Below are 25,486 nucleotides of genomic sequence, written 5' to 3'. Positions count from 1 at the left end.
TGTGACATGATTGATCACGATCGCAACTGAGCCAACTGCCGCTGATGGGACGGCACGGGGACAGGCAGTCCCACGGCGGAGCGCCGACCGGGGCCGGTCGATTTCCGCCCACCGCGCGGTCAGTGGCGAGCCCAGTGACAACGTCCCAAACCCTGACCTCCCAGTGATGATAATTTGGGCTTTGGGGCGCACCGACTACGTTGGTCATATGGCGCCCACACCCTGACCTCCCACTGGGGAGCGAGTTGCTCCCGCGCCGGGCCCGTGTCAACAGCGGGAGTCACCACGCCGACACCTCGACAAGGCTCCTGTCCGCAGGCCGTCCGAGGCGCGTGTCGCGCAAAAGCACACGGCGGGAGGAGGGGCGGGTGGGGCAGCGAGCGCGGCGGCGGCCGTTACCTGCGGCGCGGCGGCCGCCCTCCCGGGCGCGCGCCTGCACGGGCGCCGCCATCTCCGAGCCGTCGCTGCCCGCGTCGTCCGGCTCATCCGAGTCCGTCTCCCAGGCGTTCTTGCCCTTCTTCTTGGGCGACGTCTTCGGGCGCGGCTTGGTCTGCTTCGGGCCGTCTTTGGCTGTGGGCGGCGCGGCGGTTCAGTCCCGCATGTGGCGCCGTCCGTTTCACATTGGCGCAGTGTCAGAAGGGAGCCGCGCTCAGGACTCAGCGCGTCGATCGTGTGGACGCCTTCCACCCCAGGGCGCTCAGATCAGACTCACTCGCAATTACCGCATTAGACGTGCCTGCACTGGCTTTGAGATTGCGTCTGACGCGCCTAACTTCCCCCCTGAAGGATACACGGACGTTGTATTACACACACTTTCACTCAAGTTTCTTGATAAGAGAACCACTGCAGTTGATTACTACGCGCAAAGCGGCTTAGCGCGATCCGATTTAGTCGTTACCCACAGGAACCAGACCAATGTCGTAGTAAGTGAGCAAAACCCTGCTGGTGAACTCCCCGGACTAGGACAGCGCTCCTTGGTCGATAAGACGCAGACCAACGCCATCAACAGCTGACACATAGCCAGGCGTGACACCATAGGAGAAGACAGCGCTGTCTGGTCTCGAATCCCGCACACGCGACAAACATCACAACCAGGTCGCAAAGTTGAGTCGGAACGTGAGGCAAGTCTCCGGCCCACGGAGTGGCGGCACTCTGCGCCGGGCTCAACGTGCCCGCGACCCACGTGCCCGTGTCGATCGCGCAGCACAATATCCGCCCTTTGGATGGGGCAGGGCCGCATTCAAGCCCGTCCCGGACGCACGAAGTTCGCCCAGCGCGCGCCGCCCCCGGCGTCTTACCTTTCGGCTCTTTGGGCTCCTTCCTGGGCTTTTTAGCTGCTCCGTCTTCGGCCCCCGTCTCGTCGGACTTCTGCGCACACGAGACAAGCAAAGCACGTTAGCAAGATGACTCGTGCATTGTTGTCCCCGGCCTATGCGGAGGGGCTTTCAGCGCGTGGAACTGGGATGAAGAATATGGGCACTCCTTAGATGTGGTGCAGTGCCTCCAAGATGATACAAACGCGACTGGTAGATTTTGCATCGGCAGGGGTAAACAGTGACTAAACAAGTCGCAGAACTATACTTAAAACGGGTGCTCCATTTAACAAACAACACGTTCACCTAAATCCACCGCCAGATCATTTCCTCGACAGGCGTTACGATCACAATCCTTGTGAAACATCGCGTGCTACTTAAACACCGATACCAAAGCGGTCGCACAGTTTAGCATGAGCTCGTCGACCGAATAGCACTGAAAGGCCTGCGCCGTGACATGCAACGCCATAGCATGGCCGCCCCTGGTGCCCCGGGCATGGTGACGGAGTTAGCGGCCAGCGGTAACGGCCATTCGCCCCTTACCAGCCCACTGATTCATCTCGCTATCGGACCGAACTTCACCTCCTCTCCAATATCCGTTTCCTTTTCATCAACGTCCTGAATGTCTCAATGCAAAGCAAACATATGCGAGTACTGTTGCCATGTTTCCCTACTAGCTTGTTTAAACCCATGCGTTGAGGCACTTACTCAAATGAGAACTGCAACGCTCAATAGCATCGTGTGCGCCATCTTGATGCCAAAACGACGCACATGTATGATACCACATGGAGCTGGGCCATGACCCACGTCGGGTCATAACAAACGTCGCAGAGCTGTTCGGTTCAAATTCACCGCAGACCAGACGGCCGCCGCCGGCAGACCAGACCGCCGCAGACGGCCCGGTCTGCTGGGCACGGCGCCGTCTCCAGACGGGACCTCGACCATCGCGGGCGGCTCGGTGGAGTAGCCCAGCCCCGTTCGCCACGGGTCCCCCGCACCATACGGCCGGGCCATTCGGCCCGTGGCAAGTTGATTTCGGAGCGCATGAGGCCGGAACGCGGCCATATCGGGCCTCGACGAGCCCGGCAGCGGGCGACTGAGGGTGATCGGCGCGGCCGTTCGCTCAGACGACCTCCGGCAGTTCCATTTAATTCGCCGCCGGCACATCCGCTGAATTCCGATCAGCGCGATATGTTATCGCTGCTTGAAATCGGCGGCCCCGTCCAAACAAACGGCTGTCCCATTTGAAAACCATCGCTGCCAGCACTGACTGGCAGCCGCCCCCCCCCCCCTCCCCCCCCCCCCCACTCCCGTGAGCGGAGACACGTTGGAGACCGGTTTGTTCGGGACCATCGTACTGTTATTCCTGGCAACAAACGCTACCCCAACTTGGCAATTCTTTCGAAAGAGGACATGATATTGAAACTGTTTGCAAGTGAACAATCGTGAACTATTCCCCGAAAACTCTACAAACTTCTGAAACGTTTCAAGAGCGCCGCTGAGAAAACGGCCCGTGTTCGCTGGGGACTGCTCGGAGGGATGTGGCCCTTTACTATCGGGGACGGGAATTAGCCCACTACTATCGGAGAGGAGAGGAGGCCCACCACTATCGGAGAGGGGTGGCCCACCACTATCGGAGAAGGGTGGCCCAACACTATCGGAGGGGGGAGAGCCCCGACGCATCAGCCGTCAGCTGTCGCCAAGCCGAGGGATGGGCTCAGGGCTATTGACTGCCAATCTGAGCCCAGTTTTATTCCGCTCCCCCAACCGAGAAACTATTCCAATAACGCCGTCGGAGAGTATATAAAACGAATCGACTTCTGGCGTCGATCGGCCTCCTGCAGTTTGGCCGCAACGATAAATGATTAAAGTTCGGGCCGCCGGCGGCTTCTGCAGCATTTTATGGCGACGAGAGCAGCCCACCACGCGCTGAGCGGAGCCCGTCGCAACAGCGGCCGCCCAGTGGTCGGCACCCGTCGTCCGCGCGTGGGCCTCACCTGAGGCGGCTTCAGCCCGCACAAACGGGGAGCACTGGCCGACAGAGCGGTGTCCCGGGAACTGGGACGCGGTCACGCTCGGCGGCAAGACGTCGGACACGGCACCGCGCGAGTCGTGAGCGCCCGGGCTCCTCTCTGTATCTTCCCCCGAACATGCTAGTTCGTCTCTCCGCATCGCTCCGTCCCACCGTCGCGACGTGACGACACGCCGCGACAGCCGGGCATCGGCTGTCGTAATGCCGTCCTGCCCCTGCCTAGCAACATGCGAACCCCGGCTGGCCGCCCCTGCAGGGCCGCGACAGCCGGACATCAGCTGTCGTAATGCCGTCCTGCCCCTGCCTAGCAACACGCGAACCCCAGCTGGCCGCCCCTGCAGGGCCGCGGCGGCCGGGCCGCACCGGGGGCCGGCCCCCGAGTCAACCCAACGCCCAAGCGTCGCTGGAGGGCGCAGCAGCAGGAGCAGAGCGCGCCAGCCCGGCGCCCCGCCAAACGACGGGCTGGCGCCTGCCTGCACCGCCCCCGCACGTCTCCGTATTCATCACACGATGCCATCATGCGTGCAGACAATATCTGGCGCCAATGTCATTACATCGCATCCGACCGTAATGATTGCATTCGGCGCAAAGCGGCACGATGCGGCGTCATGTGCCGTCGGCGTTGACCTATACAGACGTACAGACGTACGTACATGACGTACAGGGAGAGAGGAGAGGAGAAGAGAGGAGAGGAGAGGAGAGGAGAGGAGAGGAGAGGAGAGGAGAGGAGAGGAGAGGAGAGGAGAGGAGAGGAGAGGAGAGGAGAGGAGAGGAGAGAAGAAGACAAGAAGAGAGAAAGAGAGAGGAGAGAGGAGAGGAGAGTGGAGAAAGGAGAAAGAAGAAAGGAGAGAAGAGAGAGGGGAGGGGAGGAGAGGGAAGCGGAGGGAAGAGAGCAGAGGAGAGCAGAGGAGAGCAGAGTAGAGAGAGGGAGGAGAGGAGAGAGAGGGAGAGAGAGAGGGAAAGAGGGAAAGAAAGAGAAAAAGAGAAAGAGAGACAGAGAGAAAGAGGAAAAGAGAGAAAAAGGGAAAGGGAGAGAGAGAGGAGAGAAGGAAGCACGAAAAGAGCGGTGGAGATGACGGGGAAGAAGGAGGGAGAGTAGAGAGAAAATAAGGAAGACAACGAGTGAGAGTGGGAGACGGAAAGCGGGAGGGATCCCCTGGAAGGGAGCGCAACACGGCATGCGTGGTGTGGAAGTATTCGAAACTGCACCGAGACAAGGCCAGGTTCATGGGCTGCTGTGTGCTGCGGAACAGCGTATCGTGTGGTGCGGGTCAGTCTACCACCGCAGTGCATCGTGAGTCGGTGACAGCTGGCTCAGAACTAGCGCACCCAGATCGCAGCAGGTTGGTGATATTCAGGATTTATGAGCGCCGGAGCCGGAGGAGGGGGCAGCGGGACGGTGTGCGGGACGACACGTCCCCAGCGCCGGCTGAGCTGCAGCGCGTCAGGGGCCCGCGAGAGCCGGGGCTCTGCTGGACCACCGTCCGTCCCCCAGAACCACAGGAGGCTCATCCCAGCCGGCTGTCGTGGCAGCGCAATGGAGCGCTGCCTGCGTGCGCGTCTCAGCGTAGAGCGGATTCGCCGGCACTTGATGACAAGCTCAGCGCACTTCTTATCGGCGGTGGCGGATCCTGCGAGGTGGCGAGGGCGGCGCAATGCTTACTGAACTTGCTTTTCCATTCCGCGGCACAGGGTTCATGCCATTGTTTCTAAAGCCTTACGGAATGCCGGAGTGAGACGACACACAAGCTATGTAAGAGTTAAGGAGCTCCGACTCATCAAGTCGGGCAAAGCGCTGCCTGAGCGCCTCTGCGAAGATCTGCCGTGACAGCTGGAAGGCACTCGGACCCATCCACCGCAAATGGTGCGCCAAACGCGCAGCATCACGTGACGCTGGCGCGAATTCCGCACCGGAAATCATCATCCGACGCCGCCAAAGGGACAGCATCCACCTCGCTGGACATCTGAATCCGCCTCCGGATTCTGAGCGCACGCCGAGTGACGCGAGCGGGGATAAGCCGGACGGGGTCTTCGGCACGAGCCCGAGCACTCGCAGCTCCGTCAATGCAGTCAATGGGCGCCCAGCTGATGAGCTCTGCGCTTCAAACAATGCCCCATCTTTTCGGCCGCCGGTCTCAAGTTTCGCACAGCGCAACTGCAGTCGCACTGAGACCAACTTTTACGTCGCACTTCAATTGGAGCGTGTCGGCGCACCAGCCGACTACAGCTGTGCGCCGCCGATCGTGCAAGTCACCGTTGGCACCCGGATCAAAACGTCACGTCAGTGAACGGTTCAAGGCACATACGACCGCATGATGAGATCCAAAACAGTGAAAGTTCCAGAACTGGCTCATGAGACTCGCTAACAAATGTCTGGCCAGGTGAACAGGGCAGCTGTGGCCCGGGCCCGATTCCTGCCGGCCGGCGCCTCCAGCGTGACCGGCATGCGCTCGCCGGAGCGTGGCGACGCCGCGGACGTCAGCAGCTGGGCGCGGCGATGGCCGGCCTACCGATCAGTGCAATTACCAGGGCGCCGGGGCCCAGCGGAACATCGGGCCGGTCTCCCGCTCAGCAGGGTGTCTGGGGCGTTGTGTGGGCCTTCCTCAATGGCGCCTCACGGTGCAACAGATCAGTCCGACATAAAATTGGATGGGGCAACTACGCGGGCGGCAGTGCGTAGCAGGCACTGCCAAAACGGACTTACAATTTGCGGGGAGCTTATAAGTACCAGTGGATACGAACCAGTACTGTATTTCGAGGCACGGACCGAACAATGCAATAACCGACGTGAGTTATCGTCATGTACGCGCTACCCTCAGGAACAAGAATGGGGCCAGTGGCGCTTGAACACCAGTATAAATGGGTCTTGTCAACTGATCAATTGGCATGTTCATCCATGACCTTAGCAAGCAGAAATGAATTGATGCAAAGCGTTCGTGCACCCACTGACGGATGACACTGCTAAACACTGGCCGGCCTTGGGCTTGACAAGGTCTAGGATTTTTAGCTGACCAATCATCGATTCCTTGACGTTTTCTATAACTGTGGCCAGCGTTGATGAGTTCGGCCAGACCAGCACTGACGTCATAGCCCAAGCCATCTCGCTTCAGGCACCAGCACGCGACATCCGAGACGGGGTCTTGAGAAGGCGATAATTGCCGTTCCCTGGTCAGCTAATGACGTTGGTCTGGGTGCTACAGCGTTGAGCTCGTATGCTGTTCAGGAGACAGTACGCACATCTGCCTGCTACTGTTCAGGAGACAGTACGCATATCTGTTTACTACTGTTCAGGAGACAGTACGCACATCTGTTTACTACTGTTCAGGAGACAGTACGCACATCTGTTTACTACTGTTCAGGAGACAGTACGCACATCTGTTTACTACTGTTCTATACTATTATCTCCTACTATCTCTTACTATCTCCTCAACTGCCGAGATCCAACATCAATCCCCAAACACAGCCCAGCGTCGCCGAAGCCAGGGTATGCTCTAGAATGTGGATGCCCGACTGAAGACATCGACCCTAAATTTGCCAGCGCGTTGCCCGTTCTCGCTCCCATCGAACGGCATCAAACTTTCTCCACGTGGCGGGCTCAGCTCGGCGAAATCCGGGCCTGGCTTCGGCCAGTGGTCTCCAAGCCTTCTCCCAGTTTGCGAACTGGAAGCCTTTCATTTTAGACGAATGGAATTCCTCATGCATTTCAATACTGCAGGATACATTTGTCTGGCTAAAACGACGTGTGCGCACAAACGTTCATAATAGCAACGCTTAACTTCTACGCAAGTGTACCCCTTTATACTAGCACCTGCATGGCGGCACGGTCGGTGCTTGCCGGCACATCAGCCGGCCAAGGGCGTGACCGGCGCGACCGGCCGGGCCGTCGAGACCAGCACATTCCTGATAAACGGATTAGATAGGACCGGCTCGCCCCGCGGCCTTGCCCGTAATCATTGTTACTTCTCAATATGCACCAACGTCAACACAAATGTTATCCACACTCGTAAAGCGGGCAACAGCATGCGCGGTGGTGTAGGAACGCCCAAAAAGCCGGGCAGGGCAAACACCTGGTCCTGAGCGTTATCTTGTTTATACATCACCACAGGGTTAATGTCACACCTTCATCAAAGATAGGTGTGTGTGTGGGGGGGGGGGGGGGGAGGGAATGTCGGCGGCACAACTGCCTCCCCACCTGACGCGTTCTCCCCCTGTTTTCCATTAGACGAACGGACGGAACAACCGCGCCCAGCACCCAATTAACGACTGACAACAGCCGCTCCAACGTTGTGTCAGCATGGGAGTTGAAGACGCCACAGCCAGCATCACCCCCACCACCGCCTCCACCCCGCCGGCGGGTCGCCTGCAGAGGTCGCAGACGTGCGGCGGCGCGTGTCTATTGGGGCTGCTGGGGAGGGACGAGGGGAACCAGACCGGCGGTCTGGCCGGCGCCATCTGCCCGTGTCGGCGGCGGCCGGAGCGGCCGACCGCCGCCGCCGGTGCGCGCCCCACGGCTGGCCGGGACGCCGGAGCGCCCGTCGGCGCCGCGCCTGGCACAGCCAGCAGGCGGCGGCGCCGGCGGCGCTTCGCGTTGCACCAGGTGTGACGCTCCTGTCCCGACTTAAGTCGGTAGTTGCCGTAGTTGACATTTTACAACTTGGTACAAGCAGGTATGCTCATTTAAGAATATTGCGAGAATCTGTGTGCAAATATTTACGATGCTATGGAGCTTCAGGAATTTCCCTACGAAAGAATGCCTTTCTTCCTCACACACGCTGCTTTCAGCAATACACATTCAGTTGGAGCAGCTTGAAGCACGGGCATGAAAACAACATTTTAAAATTGCTTTGAAGGTCTTTTGTTGCATTCCCATCACGGAAAAATGCAAGTAGCAGACATGCCAGTCGCGTGCAGCCAGGGGCAGAATCGGAAGGCCAGCAAGCAGCTGATCTCAGTCGGTCGCAAGCTTCCGCTCGAAGTGGTTTGACCCTGTGCGAAACTTTGGCCCGACATCGGCGGCAGCTGAGTGACGCCCACCGTACACACGTCCGGTGGAACGGCTTCTAATATCAAGCCTCCCTAGCCACCGAGTCACATCCGGGCAAACGGCTGTTGAAAAACTGTCGGAAATAACCGCAAATTGCGCCGGCGCCACGGCACGGCATCGCTGCGCGATCTCGTCGCCCGGCGAGCAACAGCCTACTCCGCTCGGCTCCCATCCCCAGGCGGGGACACAGTCGCCGCCCGCTCGGGAATGTCGGCACGCCACCGTGCCCCCCCCCCCCCCCCCCCCCCCCGCTTGACCACATGCGCTCGGCGAGCGACAGCCTCCACCTGGCTCCCATTACAGGCGAAGGCACGTCACCGCCCGTGCGGTCCCGACATCCGGCGAGCGGCAGCCTTCGCCTGGCTGCCGTCCACAAGCAGGGGAACACGTCGGAAACCGCTCGGAAACGTCGGCTCGCCACCGGGACACGATTCGCCGCGTCGTTCTCTCTCCCCCCCCCCCCCCCCCCCCCTCTGCCCGCCTGATCCTGACCACATGCGCCCGACACTTTTCTGCGCGGTGCTTTGTAACGGGGCGGCCAATCCATGATCGGCATGGAAAAAGTTTACACTGGCAAATCAAGTGTAAAGGTGCCAACTACCCTAGCCCAGATTTCATTTTTGAGAGCCGAGCCGATCGACCCCGAAAACCCGAGATGGTTCCACCGACCCCTGTGCCGTAGGCATTATTGCATTATGACGCATCAGCGGTCGTAGGCGACTTGGCCCGGCCACCACCTACCAGAATGCGTGTTCATGCGGCCTGACTCACCCTCTTCCGTCCGCGCCCGCCGCCTTCCTTCTTGGTCTGCGCCACCTCCAGCCGCTTCTTGACGTCGGCGGTGATGGTGGGCGCCACGCGCCGCGCCGATGGCGACGGCATGTACTCCACCACGGTCGTCTGCATGGTCACAAGAACGAGTCAGCCTTGGGGCGTGGCGGATCAGCCCCACGTCAGCAAACAGTACAGATACTGCGGGTCGCGGGCGCGGGTTAAACTCGTTGGCAGTTGGCGGCTGCCGACCAGTTCTCAGCGTCGGCGGGCCGCCGGCCGCTGGACGCGTCCGCCGGGGAAGCGACCGGTGGAAAAACACCCTGCGAAACACGCCTAGCACGCGCGAATTTCTGGCATTTTTTCAATTTCGGCTTTATTTTGTCTTGCTTTTCCACCAAAGGGTTTATGTTCAAGCTGAGCGGAATGGTGACGGAGGAGAGAAAAAGAGCGAGAGAGCGAGAAAGCGAGACAGAAACAAAGACAGAGAGGGAGAGACACAGACACAGACAGAGGGGAGGGAGGGACGGAGGGAGGGAAGAAGGGGGAGAGAGAGGGAAAGAGCGAGCCAGAGAGCGGGGGAGAGAAAGATGAAAGAACGAGAAAGGGTGGCAGCCAGGATGCGGAAGGAGGAAAGGGGGGCGGGCGGGCGGGCGGGAGGGCGGGAGGGAGGTGAGGGAGGGAAGGGAGGGAGGGAGGACGAGAGAAGCGAGACAGAGACAGAGACAGAGACAGAGACAGAGACAGAGACAGAGACAGAGACAGAGACAGAGACAGAGACAGAGACAGAGACAGAGACAGAGACAGAGACAGAGACAGAGACAGAGACAGAGACAAGAAGACAGAGACAGAGACAGAGACAGAGACAGAGACAGAGACAGAGACAGAGACAGAGACAGAGGACAGAGACAGAGACAGAGACAGAGACAGAGACAGAGACAGAGACAGAGACAGAGACAGAGACAGAGACAGAGACAGAGACAGAGACAGAGACAGAGACAGAGACAGAGACAGAGACGAGAGCAGAGAGAGAGAGAGAGAGAGAGAGAGAGAGAGAGAGAGAGAGAGAGAGAGAGAGGAGAGAGAGAGAGAGAGAGAGAGAGAGAGAGAGAGAGAGAGAGAGAGAGAGAGAGAGAGAGAGAGAGAGAGAGAGAGAATGATGATGATGAAGCACATTTTGCTCAAAACAATTCTGCTCTCCTGTTTATCATTCTGGTTCGCATGTTGCTGCTCAAACTTGCTTGTCGGCACAAAAAACCTATGTGAGAACATTCTTGTTTGATTATGGCTTGTTCCCACAAGCCCCAGATTTAGCAACAAACACGTCGCTGAGCTACGTGCCGGCACAACCGGCGCGTTCCCAGGATCACTTGTATTTTGCATTGAGATGTGAGCCTCCAAGTAGTTTCATTCTGCAGGGGCCAACCCCGAACTTCCACGTGGCTGCACCTGTTAATTCTGACTGTGCTTCTAACCAAAAAAAGATTCATGATCATGTATTGCCATGACATTATTTCCGTGTATTCAACGGCGTTCATATAAAACTGTGATGATATTCATAAACTTCATTTTGCTCCTGGGCAAAACCAATCCACCTCCACAGCAGTCACTATAGTTTGAGCGGCGGGGTTTGCGGACTGTCCATTCCCACCAGGCTGCTTTGGTATGCCGGATTCGACATCCCAAGACGTAGATTAATTGGTACTTACCGCTAGTACTTGAATGGTTGGCTAACTGGGCGATGACTGAAGGACTCTGGAGCCGTCCACGGCTGGCTATGAGAGCATGAGCTTGAACTATTGTTTGGGTGGTGCGCCGTGGCGCGAAAGACTTGGCTCAAGAGTCCGCAACGCAAGAGGGCATCGCACGTGCTGTGCCTAACGCTGAAGGACACGCCACTGAAAACGTTACATATGTTCTTCCGTGTCTCTGACAAGCTTTTTGCCGTTTCCCATTGAGCAGGAAGTCAGTCATCGCCAAGCGAAAGTGACCACCTTCGACGCCGAACTGCAAAAGCTGGTTTTGAAAGGGGTGTAGCACCTTTGAGGCCGATTCCAAGAATATTCTATGACCAAAACTTAGGAACATTTAGATCTAATAAAAAGCACTGGGGAGTCCTACTGCAGAGCCAACAAGATGTGAAGAGAAATCCCAGAACAAACGGACGGACTTTCTCTTCGAGTAACGGACCGAATGTGAAACGACAATAATATTATCGTGACTTTTCTGAAAGCCATCTCAATGATATTTCCGTTCGCGTATAAGCCATTTTCAAGAGACCATGTCGTACACAGCACAAGAGTGAGCTAAGATTGAGTTGGCAATTGAAAACCCACTGACAAGATTCAAAAGAAATTTAAAAGGCGGTTAAAAGCACGAAAAGCCATATCAAGTAACGCGATTTGCTTCTGCGAATACTCGCACGCTGCCTTCGATGGCGTGGGTTCCGCGAAGTGTCGTGATTCGGACACCATGGTGCGGCATATCTAAATGCCTAAAGAGGCATATTTAAACGTTAGGTCCACCAGTCTAAATATGTGGGATCCTGAGAGAAAAAACATTGAAGAATGCCCTGTCGTCGTTAAATTTCATACTTCCTCGTCGTTTCCATTCTAGATATCTAAGTTGAGTGCCTCCATTTCCTGTTCCGACCAAACTACCGCCGCCATGCCCGGAAATAGATAAACTTTTTTTGCAGAGATATCCACTACGCTCTGTGGATCGACGGCCAAAATTTCCGGTAACTTGCCAAAAAAGCGCTAACCCCTGTATTACGCTCGGGCTTGCGAGGGCGAAGCGGCTGCGTTTGGAGGCCTTCCACATGGAAGCCCGGGTTCGAAACCCCCGCTGACGAGCACGGCTTCCGGGTGACCGCTTTATTGGCCGATGCTAGGTTAGGGGCTGCGAGACGGTGCGTACCGCTACACCTTGCTTAAGCTAGCGCCCATGTTGCACAGTCATGTGAATATATCCCAATATAATCTATCATCCTCTTTGTTCGTCCCTACGTGCATGGATCACAATATCGAATGTGTGTGGTAAAGCGGGCGCGAATTTGCGTAGTGAACCTGGCGCGTGACGAAGCTCGCCTACCGCGCCGCAAGTGCAACGCGGGCGGCGACGGGGCCGAATGCCGCTCGACTCTGCAGCGACCCTGACACCTGAGCGGATGCTGGCTTTTAATGACAATTTTAATACATAACGCGGTCGCGCGAAGCCTGGCAGACCTTCCGTGGCGACATCTACTTGGGGCTACTGACAGGGGAGGGTGTGATTTATGCATGGTCCCGTCTACCAGCAGTAGGGGCGCAGAGTATTGATGACGCGGAAGGATATCAGGTCACTGCCGGTGTACATACAACCCAGCGGATGTCAGCACCAGATCGGATGTAGGCCATCGGATGTCATCGGATGTCAGCGGATGTCAGCGGATAACCCAGCGGATGTCAGCACCAAAACGCCGTCACGCCGGTGCGAGTCGACGTTTGCCGCCGCGGATTGCTGCCGCACTCGCCCTTGCCATCGACCACTAGTGGGCGACCGGGTTACCAGCTCAAACTACAAACGGCGCCGAGGCATCGAAGGGCCGCCGCGAAGCCCTTCGCGAATCCGCCGGCGAACGTGAAACATCGCAGGAACTCGACAATGCTAATAGAAATATCAAGAGCCTGCAGCGGCATTATTACCCGTAACTAAATGCCGAAGCAAATCAGCCCCGACTGAAAACGGCGACAACTTCACAGCGTGACAACACAAGGCGCCGGAGCCGGCCGGGTTGTCGGGCGGAACGTGGCCTGTCGCCGGATCCGGAGCGCCTCCGGCTCCCCAGCGGGACCACGCCCTCCTTCCGGTCAGGGCGACGCCGCTGACTCGCGCCGGACAGTGCGGCAGCAGTACGCCCCGCGCCGCGCCGAGCGCTTCCCCTCCACCTGCGATGTCTCGCGCGCCCGACAGACCCACTCTTGCGGCCGTATGCGGGGCACCCCGAGTAGCTGCCCGGCTTCACGACCGCCAATTAGCTACCGGCTGCCCGCCAGTCGCGCTCGCAGCTGAGGCTTTGCCGCCGCTGATTGGTCGGCGCACAACATCGACCACTTGAATGACAATTCGCTCCCACCGTTGGTTTATACCTCGAATCTAGCTGCGAATTGTTTAGCTCGATCAAAGCCACGGTGAGCGCGCAATCCTAGCACGAGACATTTTGGTTGCCATTATTACTACCCACGTCCCATCCTGGCATATTAACATCTGTCCTCTCAATACACCCTCCGTTATATATATATATATATATATATATATATATATATATATGTTTGTGTGTGTGTGTGTGTGTGTGTGGTGTGTGTGTGTGTGTGTGTGTGTGTGTGTGTGTGTGCGCGTGCGTGCGTGCGTGCGTGCGTGCGTGCGTGCGTGCGTGCGTGCGTGCGTGCGTGCGTGCGTGCGTGCGTGCGTGCGTGCGTGCGTGCGTGCGTGCGTGCGTGGTGTGTGGTGTGTGGTGTGTGTGTGTGTGTGTGTGTGTGTGTGTCCATGACGTAGTATCACATGTCACACCTGACGTCCCAGAGCAACACGAGCGCGGACGCGATCATTCTCTGGGCAATTTAGTAAGCAATTACAGGTTGCATCCCCACTGGAGTTCGATGAAGCGAGGCAACTTTGTCGAGTTCAGATCTGGGAAGTCGGCACGTCGCACTGACCACCGCCTTCAGCCGTCTTCACGAAGGATTCATGCATGAATATGTTGATACCTTCAAGAAGTGATCCGGATTCGCGCATCAGTCTATAAGATCTGGGCGGGTTCAAGCACGTGCCGAACCAGAAGAAACGTCAGTCCCTTCTTGATGGATGTATCTTATTCCCACTATGCTATTGGTGACACACCGACGTATGAACAGCCGAAAGCACGACTTTCTGAGACACTATAGATGTCTCACAATATTTCCGGTGAGCAGCGCCTGGCGAGAGCGGGCGGCTGCTCGGCTTCGGTGCCTGGCTTCGGTGCGTCAGTTTCGGTCCGGACCCACAGAGCGGCGGTAAACAGCCAATGCACCTGACACGCTCTTTAACTCAATAACTAACTGATTGGGCCCACAGAGCGCCGGGGCGACCAGCATCACGCCGGTCACGCGCCCCCGCCCCCCCCCCCCCCCACCGGGACACAACTGACCTTGCGGGAGCCGCCCGTCACCTTGCCCTTGGCCTTGGCCTTCTTGGAGCCGGCGTCCTCGTCATCTCGCTCGCGCTGCTCCTGGGCGTCCAGCTGGGGAGGGGCAGAGGGCGAGGGGGGTCAGAGACCGCGGCCGAGCTAGCCGAGCCCGCCCGGCCAGCTGGGGAGGGGCAGAGGGAGGGGGGGGCTCAAGAGACGGCGACCGAGCCCGCCAGCTGGGGAGGGGCAGAGGGAGAGGAGGTCAAGAGACGGCGGCCAAGCCAACCGAGCCCGCCCGGCCAGCTGTGGAGGGGCCAGAGGGAGAGGGGGGTCAGACGGCAGCCGAGCCAGCCGAGCCCGCCCGTCCAGCTGGCGAGGGACGGGGGGCGAGAGGGTCAGAGACGGCGGCCGAGCCAACCGAGCCCGCCCGGCCAGCTGGGCAAGGACGGATTGAGAGCGGGTCGAGAGACGGCGGCCGGGCCAACCGAGCCCGCCCGGCCAGCTCTCGGAAGTCGGCGCGTGGCGCCCGCCGCGAGCGCCGGGGAGTCCCAGCCAATTCCGCGTGAGGAGAGTGGTCAGCCGAGACGACAAATCTCCCCGCCTGCCGGTGACTTTGCGGCAATCACGCAGGATGCAGTGCGGGATCACCGCCGGCCCACAGGAAAACCGACAGTCACTGGAAAGTCACTGGAGTCCGGCGTCGCATTACCAATCCCGTGCCAGGAATAGGATCCTAGAAGACAATGTGGTGTGAAAAAGGGACCGAAAACGTGGAAATTTGCATCAAGTTACCAATGACAACCATGATATGTTGGCGATGTTGGCAAAACCACTACCACAAATCGGATGAAACAAGCCAGAACACCTTAGTGCCGCGTCATCAAGCAAGGGAGGGGTCAGCCACGACATGAAGCGACAGCACGATCATACGACAAAGCAACCACGGCTTAGAATGGGGTATCATCTCAGCTTGGGTCGGTGGGCGTCAGCTTACGCTGCGTGTGAGCCTCAGTGACCGGGGCACCGGCCGGCACGTGCACCGACGCATACAGCACGCGACGCGACCGGCATCAGCGGGCGTTACAGGGGGGGGGGGGGGGGGGCAGCACCAAGGGCTGCTGGGCGCCGCGCAGGGGCAGCGGCGACGTCTGACCAGCACCGGCCCTGCGACGGCACCGGCCGGCACACAGCTCCCTCTTACGACGAGTGGTGAGCGTCAGTCCGACAAGCTGAAAGGAGAGGCGGCGGCCTGCGCCACAGGCACCCGCAGAAGCACGCGCTTGGATGCGCGGGCGTCACACCCACCTCGGCCATCAGGTGATCCAGGTCCTCGCGCCACAGGTCGGCTGGCTGCTTCGCCTTCAGCGTTTTGAGCTCCTGCAGCTTCTCGTCGCGTTTCTTCAGCAGCTCGTCCTTCTTCTCCTTGGTCAGCATCCACATGTTCATGCCGAGCAGGTAGTCGTAGTCGGGGCCGCCGGCCGTGGCCGCAGCCGCTTCCTCGTCCTGCGAGTCCTGCGAGTCCTGTCCGACACGGAGACGGCGCTGAGTTGGCTGCACCGTACCGGCAGTACAGACCAGTGCCCGCCCGTACGCTATCGCGGTCAGGTACACCGGACGGACGGTGCGGAGACGGTACTCGCATCACCAAATGTGTAGACGGTGCCCAATGGTCTACCAAATGGAGCGACCACAGAAACCAGTGTCGAATCACTCATAGCGACGGGTTCAAAGGGGACCGCTCTGCTCCGCTTAAATTACTTCAGAAACCTGTCCGTTATCAGCGGTGGTGTAAAACTTGGCGACAGTTCGACAGGCCGGTCCGCCTTAGCTATCAGTTCCCGAGCTGATTCTGAACGAGTCCTGTATGCCGTGATGAGTTGCTAAGACGGGGGTCCTGAAACCACGCGATAACCCGCGGCGGGGGATCCCGCGGCGGGGGATCCCGCCCACCCGGTCCGAGCAGCGACACCAACGGGCGGCGGCGACGAGCGTGACGCGCACGCGACACGGCTTGCGCGCTGCAGCGCTGGGCCTCTGCGGCAGTGCGCCGGGCCTCTGCGGCGCGCCTGCAACCGGGCTTCCGCACCGCTGCGCCAGGCCTCTGCGACGCTGCGCCGGCTCTCTGCGGTGCTGCACCGGGCTTGCGCGCTGCAGCGCCGGTCCTCTGCGATGCTACCGGGGCCTTTGCACCGCTACGCCAGGTCTCTGCTGCGCTGCGCCGCGCCCTCCGCGCCGCAGTGCCGAGGCCTCCGCGGCGCTACCCCGGGCCTCTACGGCGCAGCGGCCGGGCCGCTCCGCCGCCAGTGGACGGGCAGGGACCGTGGCCGGGACAGGCAGTAGCGACGGATAGCAGCCACGGGGACCCTCTCACGCGCACCGCCAGCGGGGCCGGCGGGAGCCCAATACCGGCGGCCGACGGGCTTTTTCCCGCCCTGTTCCCGTTCGTCTCAGGAAAGGCGCTCGTAGCTGGATTTTAGTTTGCGTGTCGGGCTGGTACGTTTGCGCGCGAGCGCAAGCCTGTGCCCCGCGCCCGAGGGAGCACAGCACGCTCAGCTGAGCCGCTGACGGCGCCTGTGAGTGAGGAAGTCAGGCGCCACACTGGTGAGAGTAAGTGAGAGAGTGGAGGAGAAGAGCAAGACAATGAGTGGAGCGTGAAGATGGGATTGTTGCAACCCATGCCAGTGTTAAGGCTAAGGTTAGAGCACCACGCCTCTTTGATATTCACTATGCTTAAGAGAGCTAAACTGAACATTAGCGTTATCACACGACATGGACGGTAAGTGATATGTTATACCCAGCCCATTACAGAAATGGAGAGTGTAAAGCAAAGCGCACAAGATTTAAAAGACAACAGCCAACGGCCAAACCGCACCCAACGCCTGTCCAAACCATGCAAAAAATGTTTTAATTCCAGCGCTTGATCTATCTGAGAGACACAGAGACCACATCCACATCTGCTTCAGGCCAGTCCAGACCCAACTCCGACGCTTGGCGCCTTGAGCGTGTGAGCGAGATCGCGGCAGTGGTGTCCCCAGAGGCGTGCCGTTCGAGCCGGCCGCCGCCGCCGTACCCACCGTGGGCTCCTCGTCCAGCTGCTGCTGCTGCGCCAACTTCCACGCCTTCACCCGGGTCCGAGTCATAGCCGCGCTTCGCCAGCTCGGCGATCATGTCCTTCTTCTTCTTGTTCTCGATCGTCAGCTTGCCGTCGCACTTCTCGAGGATGAACCTGCGGAGTAGTAGGAGGAGGAAGTCAGGACGGCCCAAACACCGGATCAGCTCCCAATCTCCCTGCAGAGCTGCGTTCGGAAGCCTTTGTTCGAACCGGCCGCTTACAATTCGTCGTGTATTCAAATAACAGCACGCTGCAGCGCCTTAAGTCAAGCGAGTTAAGAAATACGCTCCAGCTTCCAGGAACTGCACAGACGTCTTAGAAAGGCAAGGCCCCGAAGGGAGCTTTTCGTGGCACGTGCCGCTATGACATGGCCACTCAGACCGATTCACTTATCTCCTGGATGGTTTCAAAGTTTGCGTCTGCCTTTACCGTCGCATTGGGGGCACGCGTCGCCACTCCCGGCTGTGTGGCCAGCATGACAAGACGCCTCCAGCAGCATTCAGGTGCCACGCCAATTTTCGTGCCGTGCCACGCTCAACTTGGAAGATTTACTAAACAAGCCAACATTTCGCAACGGCCTCGCAGGAAATGGTACTCAACTCACGGCCTACATAGACATGGTTGCGGAAACTGCTGATATTAGCGCCGGCTTGCTGGACACCGAGCTATTTTTTGCACATCTCAGGCAAGAATCAATGAAAGTAAGTCAAGTTAGTTCAAGTCAAGTTGGTCGGTCAAGAGAACAATATGCGTCTGTGTGCGTGACATGAATGGGCAATCTCATCCCGTGACACTGGTTTACTTTTTCTTTTGAGGTGTCATTGCGTACAAAATCATATACTGTTCATCATTGTGCCCTCAACATGCGCGGTATGTTCGAACTTGTGTAACCCGCTACTAGATGGGCATACTGCTTAACATCACAATTCTAACATGACAAAAAAGCAACAAACTTCGAAGCCGTTATTCGTTTTTGAAGCAATACAATCATTCATTGTTTTCGATCATAGATTTTCCTGTCCACAGACCCGCGCGGCTTACAGCACGTCCACACAAACTGGCTGGTCTCGCGCTGTCTGAGGCTGATGTGGGCTGAAAGAATCAACTGTTTTCCTCTGAACCGGTAACAAAAGTAAAGCGGCGCATAAGCAGCAGCAGCTGAGCCGGTTCTTTACACGAGCCCTTGTTGAAATAACAACGCTAGGAGATGACAAGTACAGCCTCTTAAATCTAGTCCAAACCAATTTAAAATTCATCGCACAAGGCATCAGTGAAAATAACCTGGGCTGCACATGGGGCCGTGGAGAATTGGTTGCACCACTGTTTTCAAATATATGGTTAGTCTTAGCACGCGAGACTTGGTGGTTCCTTTGCACACGATAATTCAGGTACTGAAAATTTCACATTTTAATGAAGCATACCCCGGTGGGATAAAACTCGCCGCCCAAATGGAAAGTCGGGCAGGCAAAATAGAGCACATAAGCATCTACATGTACTTTGGTTTGTGATTAAATAATTTGTTTATTTCGGACCACTTCTACCACCATTGCGCGCTTAATGCGTGAGATACGGCATTAGAAACGCGCGAGACATGACGTAAAATTTCCTAGTTCTCTTGCCTGAGCCGTGAGAAAAAAATCGGTTCAAACAGCTGACGATAATGCCGGGGGTCCTAACTCAGCTCACATTGCCAGCGTGGCCTCCTAGCATTTTAGCCGCTGAGGTATCACCTGGCATACCATAGTCGTCTCCGTGAAAAATTCCAACAAACATATGATTCTGCCTAACGTATAGCGCAGCAGAACCTTGGATTCCATTTCCGGAAGGAAGAGGAGATCGGTTCTCTGGTTGCGGCTGCGTCACCTCCGGCGGCTGTTCAATTCATCCGTTCCCTTTTCAGAAGTTTCACTCAGTAAACTCCCCACTCTGAAGTCAGCGGCGTGTACACAGCAGGGCGCGGGAACATGCCCAGCTGAATTCCAAAGCGATGAGAAACGCCCATAGGTTCCCAACAGAACGCCGAAGGCCATGGCGGCGGAGGGCCTGTTGGAAATAAGGCTTTTGAATGGGTCCAACGAAGACGACAGATTCCATCGCACCGGAGGGAATTGAACCACTCCGACACCGCTCCTCGGTGGGGGTGGGGGGGGACACAACCTCGCCATCTGGTGGCCATCTTTTCGGCTTGTGCAAGGGCGGGGTAACTTCCCACACAACCTACTGGTCGGGGAAACCTTGGACCTATCGCCCATGTTCGTGCCTGGCTGTGATTGTTCATGCTCCTTGAGTCTGGTTGAGGCCTGTTTGAACAAAATGCGAATTCCAAACGCCGTTCAGAATACGTGCTGTTCAAAGTCTGCCTTATAAATGAGAATGCATAGAGGTAGTTTCTCAGCTCTGGCCCGGCACTGCCCACTGCGTTGCACGACAACGTTTTTCGGGTGTGTTCGAGGGGCCCTGTGAAAGTGTGAAGTCTTCGATGGTCCCCCTTCCCCCCCCCCCCCCACCTAACCAGAAGTGTAACCCCGACAACTGTTATTAGCAAACTTGAATGAACGCGACAGGCGTGGCAGACTTAGACCATGAAGCGGATCATGAAGTTGGGTGTCGTACAATTGCGGAGCTGCCATCCTGTTAACCTCGAGGCTCCGCTATCTCAGGTCAGACACCACACCAGCAAGTCACAGGTCTCCTCCGGATCAAACTCCACCTCGGGTAACAGTAAAATGTCGCCATCCAGCGAGCGGTAATCGGTCTCGAGTCACCACATCCTAGCGTACAGACTGCAGCGAGTGACCCAGTGCCTGAAATTTGGGTGTTCCTTGGTGTTTGGTGCCAAGACATTTCATTCTCCACAAAGATACACTTGCAACAATATAAAAAATTGTCCTCTGTGTAGAACGTGAGATGGAAATAAGCCATCCCGCAACTTCGACAGCGTCGCGTGTCATACCACCACGACTTAACGAGGCAGCGCTACTCGCTGGTCTCGGCCGAATCTTTTTATCATGTCGCACAGCCTTTCCCTTCCCGCCCTCACTGCCCAGGTCCGACCCTCCTCACCAGCACACGTTTAACCTACCCACATATCGTCCACCAACGACACCAACGCGCTCAGACGCCCGATTCCCAGTGGCGCACTCAAAACAACCGCCTCTCGTGGTTGGGCGGATAGCCAAGGAGAACGGAGAGAACAGAGAATATGTCGTGAACGTGGTGATCCAATGCTTCTAGAACGCATGCTGACAATACAAACACACATTATATATGTATATATACATATATGAGTTTATACATGCACTATATATATATATATATATATATATATATATATAGCATTAACTAAAAATACATTAGGTACAGAATAAGTGTTCGTACTTTGTTACGCTACTTTCATTGAATTTCCACTCAAAGCAATAAAAATGCAGATTGCGTATAAGGCATAACGGTGACGTCAAACACCGTCCTAAACACTGACTTAGGCACGCGGAATCTAGGGCTCCAAAGCCTCTGACTCTTGGGGAGGATTTAGTTAGCATTGGAGAGAAGGTATGCTCTCCATCAAAAATCAGAGCTGAATGCAGGATGAAGACGCGAAAAAGGGGCATTAGACAACAGCCGTTTTCCTTTCCATCTACGAGCCTCGCCACCAACTTATGGTATGAGTGTAAAGCTAAGACAGGGTTTGTCGTTCTCCGTTGGGCTTTTGGTTTGGCACTGAAATAATTATTCGCGTTTTATAAATTCACCTTTCTTTTCATCTGGGTTTTCCTAATGAACAATTTCTGTGAAATTATTAAGGTCTTAGAAAGACAACCGCAAAACCGATCAACAACACACAGCAGCTCTGTCGTTGAGAAGAATGCTACTTTGTGGTGCCTTTTCTGTAGCATTCTGAGTGTCCGACGTTTCCTAGAAGAGCCGCGTGGGAGCCGCGTCGGGCAGTGACAGTGGAACTGATTGAGAACAAAAAGACAATACATAGATTCAGCTCAGCGTCATACAGTGAGGTAAGTAATGTATCAGACTCAACGTCGGCGAGTAGATATAGCGGATGTTCGCTATGTAGGGTTGGTTTGCTTTATGAGAAGGAAATAATCCCTACGCCTCTGCTGCATTGACCTCGAGCCCCGACCACGCATCAGTCTGACGTCCCAGATGGTTGCAGTTTGCCCACGAGACTGGGAAGGTGGGTGAGTAGAGACAAAGTTTCAAGCCAAATAAATGGTTTGCAACCATGCTTTCTCCCGACTTTGACAAATTTCTGCCTCAACTTTCGTCTAGGGGCTAGAATCTCACCCACTGAATAGGAAACATCCCCTGTCTCCAAATCATTATGTACGTATATATTTATATAATAATGCATTTTACATGTAATACAATATATACTCATATAATCATTTTTTATAAGAATATCATGGATATAGCATATGTGTGCATGTCAGAAACTTTAGTGGTTATCACATCGCTCCAGCACGTCCCCCTCAGGGAGGAAAGATGGTACTTTGGCTGGTACTTAGCCACACTAAATACTATATGCCAGATGTTTCTTTCTATATCATAGAGGCTTGCATCGCATTTCTATCATAAGATTGTCGTAATGTGCTCTGAGAAATTATGCAACAGGTGCACCACATTTTAAGTATTGGTTTCTTTCGACCTTAATTGAGACTTACGCCTTTATAAATATAACTGTCAATATGAACAACTTTCTATACGCACCATTGTTTCAAAAAGTACAGTAGGTGGGAGCATACGCTTCACAAGAAAACACCTTTTAAGAAACCAGAAAATTTCATAATTACAAGCAGCAAATCTGTAATGGTCTTTGGCAATCACTGAGACCATCTGGTGTATGGCGTTTACCGTCAACTACTGCTTAACAATGTCTTTTACTACCAGTTGTATTCAAAGCGCAAATTCATATGGGCTATTTTGTTTTCAGAAGTCGTCCTTTTAAAATTTATATTTCCTCTCCCCGAGACCCAAAAGCAAATTTCAGACACTGGAGTGCCCAAAAACTTTTATCTAGCGAATCACAAATGACAGTTGGAGGGACCCGAGCCCCCACCATGCAGCCCAATCTCTCCAACTTAACTAGACATCCACCCCCAAGAACCCCCCCCCCCCCTCGCCTCCCCTCCATCTCCCGTCTATCCCACCTTCGCAGACTCCGGGCAGGCGGCAGACCCCTCGCTCCCACTTCGCCACTGATTTCGTTTACTACACCACCCAATCTAAGCTGGCCGAAAACTCGAACAAACAACGCCCGACGCACGGGCGGACGACAGCACGGGCGGCATGGACGCCGGCACCTGGCGCGGCTCCGCCGCATCCTTTAACGACGCACCTGCCGCGGATCCGACGGCGCCGCGACCCGTCACGTGTCGCTCGTCAAGCTATTAGCCCGGCGCCGCGGCCTAAGCCGGCCTAGTGCAGACGACGCGCGCCAGCCGGCCGGCCCTGGCGGCGCCTCGCGGCACTAGGCCGCGGCCGTGACTGCGGCTGTGCTCCGGCTGGCGGGCGCAGCTGGCGCGGCCCGCAGCCGGCTCCCGCACGGCCCGAAACGACCGGCGGCGGGCGCGTGGCAGAGACGAGCGCGCGCGCCGGCGACGCCGCTCGGCGTGGCGGCCCCAGCGCCCGCCCGACGCCGGCCGTGTCAGCCGGCGCCCTTCAGACGACGGGGAGTGCGCTTCTTCCAAAGCAAAACGATCCGGATAAAAAATCGTAATTTTTCAGAAATTTGAACAAAAAACGGCTGATTTACAAATGATCCCTGCAAGTTGTCTCGAAGAGAACAGCGAGATGTGGCATTCCACAGCCTCGTCTGTGTCCACACCAAAAGAGACAAGGCACAGCCCTGCACAGGTTTAGATGCACACGGCCGACAAACGGCGGTGACGGGGTCGCCGCCGCCGCCGCCGCCGATGGCCGGCGCATGCTCACCTCGCTTGGTTAGACAGCCGGGACGACTCGGCGCCCAGCAGGCCCTCCAGGTGCGCCTTCCGCTTGCCGTAGTACTCCAGCCGCAGCGTGTAGAACTCGCGCAGGATCTGGTCCACCGACTCGTACCTGGCGGCGGTGGCGGCGGTCAGCGATGGCCGCCCGGCTCGGAGCGGGCCGACTCGGGTGGGCGGGACACAGGCCGGGGCCGGGGCCGGGGCCGGGGCCGGGCACAGGGCGGCACGGCCGGGCGTCCGTGAACTGAGAATCGGCTGCAACGGGACTGGGGTGACAGTGCGGACCAGTGCAATCCCAAGCAGTCGGAAGGCGACGAGCAGGCCAATCCTGTCTGGATCTGCGTGCCATCTGACGGCACCTCGCCCTTGCACGGGACGCTCATCCCAACCGCGGACGGGAGTCTACAGTGCAAGGTCCGCCCCGCGAGCCTAGCTGCCGACCCCGTCCCTGGGACGGCCACAGAAAGGGCCCCCGCGGACAACAGAGATCATCGCGGCCGGACAACCGCGGGACGACCGGGCCGCCCCCCGCCCGGCGGCCGACTCACTTTTAGCACGCCCATGTGGTCGAACAGCACCATGGACGTGGTGACGACGGACGTCTGCAGCTTGAACACGCTTGCAGGCCCCTTCTCCCGGCCTCGATCAGCTCTCCTCGGGCATCGAGACGATGAACTTGACGGTTGTGTCGGTGGTGTACTCCTTGAAGTCCCTGCGTGGCAAAGGTCGGCACTCACTGCCGCCAGACCATCAGCTGAGCGGGCGTGGGACGGGTACCGGCCTGGTATGACGGGGATCAGGCAATGTTTGTTAATGATCAAATCCATGGCGTAGCTCTGATCTTGCTCAAAGCTATTCGCGGCTGGTAAAACTGTATCAGAAACCAGCATTCCTACCATGTCGCAAACCCTTCACGCCCGACCCACTACAACTGGTCTGGCCGGATTACGGAAGATGTTGAGTGCATTTGCGAGAAAAAGTATGCATTAAGTAAGTCGGTACTAATAGCCTTATTCTTCGCATAAAACAAGGGAATGGAATGATGGAGCATCGATATTTGGCTACATGTCCTTATCGAAAGGAATGTCAGAATTCAATTCAAAATTGCATCAATTTTGAATTTACCAGGGTGATTTGTCAGGGCGTGACTGACCACACCCAGCGCGAAACTACTTCGCCTCGAAGTCCTTAACTGCGGCACGGTCTCTCCCGCCGGAGACAGAAAGCCGCACGACCTACCCGAAGCGCCCTGGCGGAGCTTCTACGCCAACCTCCTCTGTGGCAGCATGGGCGGTGACGTCTAAACCAGATCCCACTGAACATACGCTCAACAAACGCCGCTGTGAGCGTCGGGTGGGCCTCGACCTGCTCACCGCCACCGGCAGCAGCTATCGGGCGCCAGCCGAGCCGGTCTGCTCACCGGCCGGGCCGGTCTGTTCACTGGCCGGGGCGGTCTGCTCACCCGCCACCGGCAACAGCTCTCGGGCGCCAGCCGGGCCGGTCTGCTCACCCGCCTCGACTCATACCACCGCCGCTCGGCGCGTCCGATTCCACTCTGCTGGTCGGCACCTTCTCCAGTCCCCTTATTCGGTGCGGTCGCATACAGTTCAGATGCAACCGATTCGTTTTGAAACTAGGTCAACTGAATGCAGCAAAACAGCATTATATCCCGCATGGCGCCATTCAATTTCGGCGCTAGTGCATTGAGATTGGTGGCAAGGTAAAACTAACAAGTGTCTAGCATAGCTGCATATTTCAACTATTTCAGCAGTTGCCCGGCTTCAGTAGGAATGCACGACTCGCGACTCGACTCGACCCGACCCCTCGACCCGACCCGACCCGACCCGACCCGACCCGACCCGACCCGACCCGACCCGACCCGACGCTGGACGGGCGGCGTCCGCTGACGATAGGCCGCGGCACCAGCGGACACGTGTGTAATGGACGCCGCTCGAGGTTCACCGGCATCGCCGTCATGCCGAGTGGACGCCGCTGGACGGGCGGCGTCCGATGACGACAGGCCGCGGTCACCAGCGACGGACTGTCGCCGTCACAAGGCCGACGGATGTGTCACAAGGAGACTACGGACGGGCCTGCTAATCCATAAG

At 57.1% G+C, this 25,486-nt stretch overlaps 1 protein-coding gene across 1 annotated transcript in view; it reads right to left on the bottom strand.

The window, feature by feature from the left end:
* Positions 1-17,424, bottom strand: part of LOC119089677 (DNA topoisomerase 2-alpha) — a 58,109-nt gene extending 40,685 nt beyond the window's left edge. The window contains exons 1-6 of the mRNA XM_037212472.1: positions 17,381-17,424; positions 15,612-15,827; positions 14,328-14,420; positions 9,161-9,289; positions 1,299-1,368; positions 400-570 (exon numbers count right to left, since the gene is read on the bottom strand). Coding sequence (XP_037068367.1) covers positions 400-570; positions 1,299-1,368; positions 9,161-9,289; positions 14,328-14,420; positions 15,612-15,752 — 604 coding nt within the window. The 5' untranslated portion in view covers positions 15,753-15,827; positions 17,381-17,424. The remainder of the gene's footprint in view (positions 1-399; positions 571-1,298; positions 1,369-9,160; positions 9,290-14,327; positions 14,421-15,611; positions 15,828-17,380) is intronic.
* Between the last annotated feature and the right edge of the window lie 8,062 nt (positions 17,425-25,486).

The sequence above is a fragment of the Pollicipes pollicipes genome, unplaced genomic scaffold (genome assembly GCF_011947565.3).
Source record: "Pollicipes pollicipes isolate AB1234 unplaced genomic scaffold, Ppol_2.1 Scaffold_3087;HRSCAF=3621_pilon_pilon_pilon, whole genome shotgun sequence".
Lineage (NCBI taxonomy): Eukaryota > Metazoa > Arthropoda > Thecostraca > Pollicipedomorpha > Pollicipedidae > Pollicipes > Pollicipes pollicipes.
Note: the sequence above shows the minus strand (reverse complement) of the source record. Positions and strands in the feature narration are given on the sequence as shown.